This window comes from Lactuca virosa, chromosome 4 (assembly GCF_052849685.1).
Source record: "Lactuca virosa cultivar CGN04683 chromosome 4, Lactuca_virosa_CGN04683_v6, whole genome shotgun sequence".
Taxonomy (NCBI): Eukaryota; Viridiplantae; Streptophyta; class Magnoliopsida; order Asterales; family Asteraceae; genus Lactuca; species Lactuca virosa.
The window spans coordinates 520497945-520500572 of NC_136429.1; the positions used below are offsets into that span (position 1 = coordinate 520497945).

Below are 2628 nucleotides of genomic sequence, written 5' to 3' on the forward strand. Positions count from 1 at the left end.
TGATAGCATATTTTTGCTAAAAATAAATTAGTAGAAAATTGATTTGTCAAATCAAAAAACTATAAATGAGATAAATAATCAATCATTATGTATACTTTAAGAATAACATTTAGAAAAATAATACAAACAAATATGAAAAATAAAACCGCTAATAAAAGTGGGTAAAATGACTTATTGGGGTAATTAACTTTTCGTTTTGTTCACATTTAGATAATTTCTGTTTTTTGTACATTTTTTATCATTTAACTTTTTAAACGAGTTCACATATTACCATTGTTACCTGAGATAGACAATGATAATGATAATATGTTAACACATTTAACAAGTTAAATATTCAAATGTGTACTAAAAAGTTGTCTAAATATGAAAAAAAAAACGAAAAAGATTATTACCCTGTTAAATCATTTCCCTTTTTTGAAACAAAAATTCACATTCAATGACCTATTTGGTTATTCGTTTTATACGAAATAATATAAGGTTGATTGAAATTAAACCAAATAAAATCTTGTTTTTTCCCTCTAGCTTTATTCATTGCTTACAAGGACATGTTTTTTTTTTCTAATTATTTTATGTTAAAGAATTTTTTTAAAGAAAATTTATTTTTCTAACCATATGAAATTATGACAAATGTCATATAAAATTAATTATATTTTAAAACACTTCGCTATTATTTCAAATTACTAGGAAAAAGAAAAAAAATAAAAAGATATTTAATTTCTGTTTTTTTTAATGTTTTGATCATCACATACTTTAAAAAGAAACTGCGTTATCAATTACATAATCTAAAGTCTAAACTTTGCCTTAGCAAAAAAAAAAAAAAAAAAAAAAAAAAAACACTTTTATATGATATTTAAATACCATCCATAAATCCAAAACTAACGTTCATCACCTTTCCCCTGTTTTTGAACCTTCAATTCACCCAATCCTACGACAATCTTCCCCCTTCAAGCCTCTGCAAACCTGCTTTCATCTTGATAATTCAAGCTCAAAAACCCGAATTAATAACCAAATCAAATCCTGGGTTTCCTTTTCAACACCTCCAATTCCCATTTTGTCAATCTGAAACAACAATTCAGAGTGGCGGAATGGAGTATTTCCAGAGGGCAAAAGCCGTCCGGCTACGGAGCCACCACCGGAAGTACCTATTAGCAGATGACGACGGCGAACACGTGATCCAAGACCGGCAAGGCACATTCAAGAACGCGAGATGGAAGGTTGAATTCGACGATAAATACGACAATGTGATCAGGTTAAAATCGTGTTTTGGCCGGTATCTCACCGCTTCCGAAGATCCACACATCCTCGGCGTCACCGGTCAAAAAGTCATTCAAAGTGTTCCCCGGAAAATTAATTCCTCCGTCGAATGGGAACCGATTCTAGAAGCTTCAAAAGTCCGGCTCAAAACCCGATACGGGAATTATCTACGAGCTAACGGCGGAGTTCCTCCATGGAGAAATTCGATTACACATGATATTCCTCATCGGCATCGCAATTGGATCTTATGGGATGTTGAAATCGTTGAAATTAGGCTTCATCCACCAAAACGGAAATCAGATCCGTCCTTGGATCTCGATCTGGATAGTTCATCTTTTCATCTCCTATCCTGCCCCTTCCCTATGGTTTGTGTGATCATTTTCAATTCTTTCCATCTGATTTGATCATCGGAATCAGATTAGTGTTCTAAATTGGATCATCTGTATGTCGATTTACAGGGGAGCGATCCGAATTCCGGGAATTCGAAGAACGAAGGGAGGATGATTTATTACAAATTGGTGGATGATGATGGCGAGATTTATGATGAGGAAGGATCGTTTCTGTTTAAGGGTAACACTATAGAGGACTTGACTCAAAATTTGGAGGAAGAAACAGAACTGGAGAATATTACTGTGTGTTCACGCAACCCTTTGAACGGCAGACTTTATCCCCTCCGGCTAGCTCTGCCGCCGAATAACACAACGCTGAATATTATTGTAGTTCCTGAAACCTCCAAAGGTTAGAATTTGAAGAAGCTTTTTCTCATTTTGATTTTTGTTCTGTCATCTGTGTGCGTCCCTAATAGATGTATTGTTCATTTTTTGTGTTTTGATCAGCTGCAAAGGATTTCCAGACGATTTAACCATGGTGATTGCAGGCTACTAATATATCTGCATATGTGATGTGTTTATATCGAAGATAGACATGAATGAAAGCAAATCGCATATGTGATGGGTTTATATCGAAGATAGACATGAATGAAAGCAAATCGTTTGAAACCAAGAGTGATTCCTAGCTAAAAACACAATGATTCATTCGTGGAAACTTTGATCCAAATCAAATTTTGTAACATCAAACGCATTTGATTTCGTTTTTTAGAAACTAATCGTATAACTTGTGTTAACTGTCTTCTTTCCCCGATAAGCATTTTGTTTTTCTAACTTATTTGTCTTTCAAAAATACACCCTCTATTTATTAGATTTTTACAAGGTTGTATTGTATTTTTTTTGTTATATTTGAAATTATATTATTAAATAAATATAACCAAGCAAAATTAATTGTTATATTATTAAAACAAACATTTTCATAAATAAAAAATATATATTATAACATATTTCAATAAATATTGCCCATCGCTTTATAAATATATTATGC

The 2628-nt window shown here is 32.4% G+C and overlaps 1 protein-coding gene across 1 annotated transcript; it reads left to right on the forward strand.

Moving 5' to 3' along the window:
- Window positions 1-867: 867 nt before the first annotated feature.
- On the forward strand, window positions 868-2380 carry LOC145109445 (uncharacterized). The gene is made up of 3 exons (XM_079046596.1): window positions 868-1619; window positions 1713-1992; window positions 2091-2380. Exons 1-3 carry the CDS (start codon window positions 1086-1088, stop codon window positions 2114-2116), a joined length of 840 nt encoding a protein of 279 aa, XP_078902722.1. The 5' UTR covers window positions 868-1085; the 3' UTR covers window positions 2117-2380.
- Window positions 2381-2628: the final 248 nt, after the last annotated feature.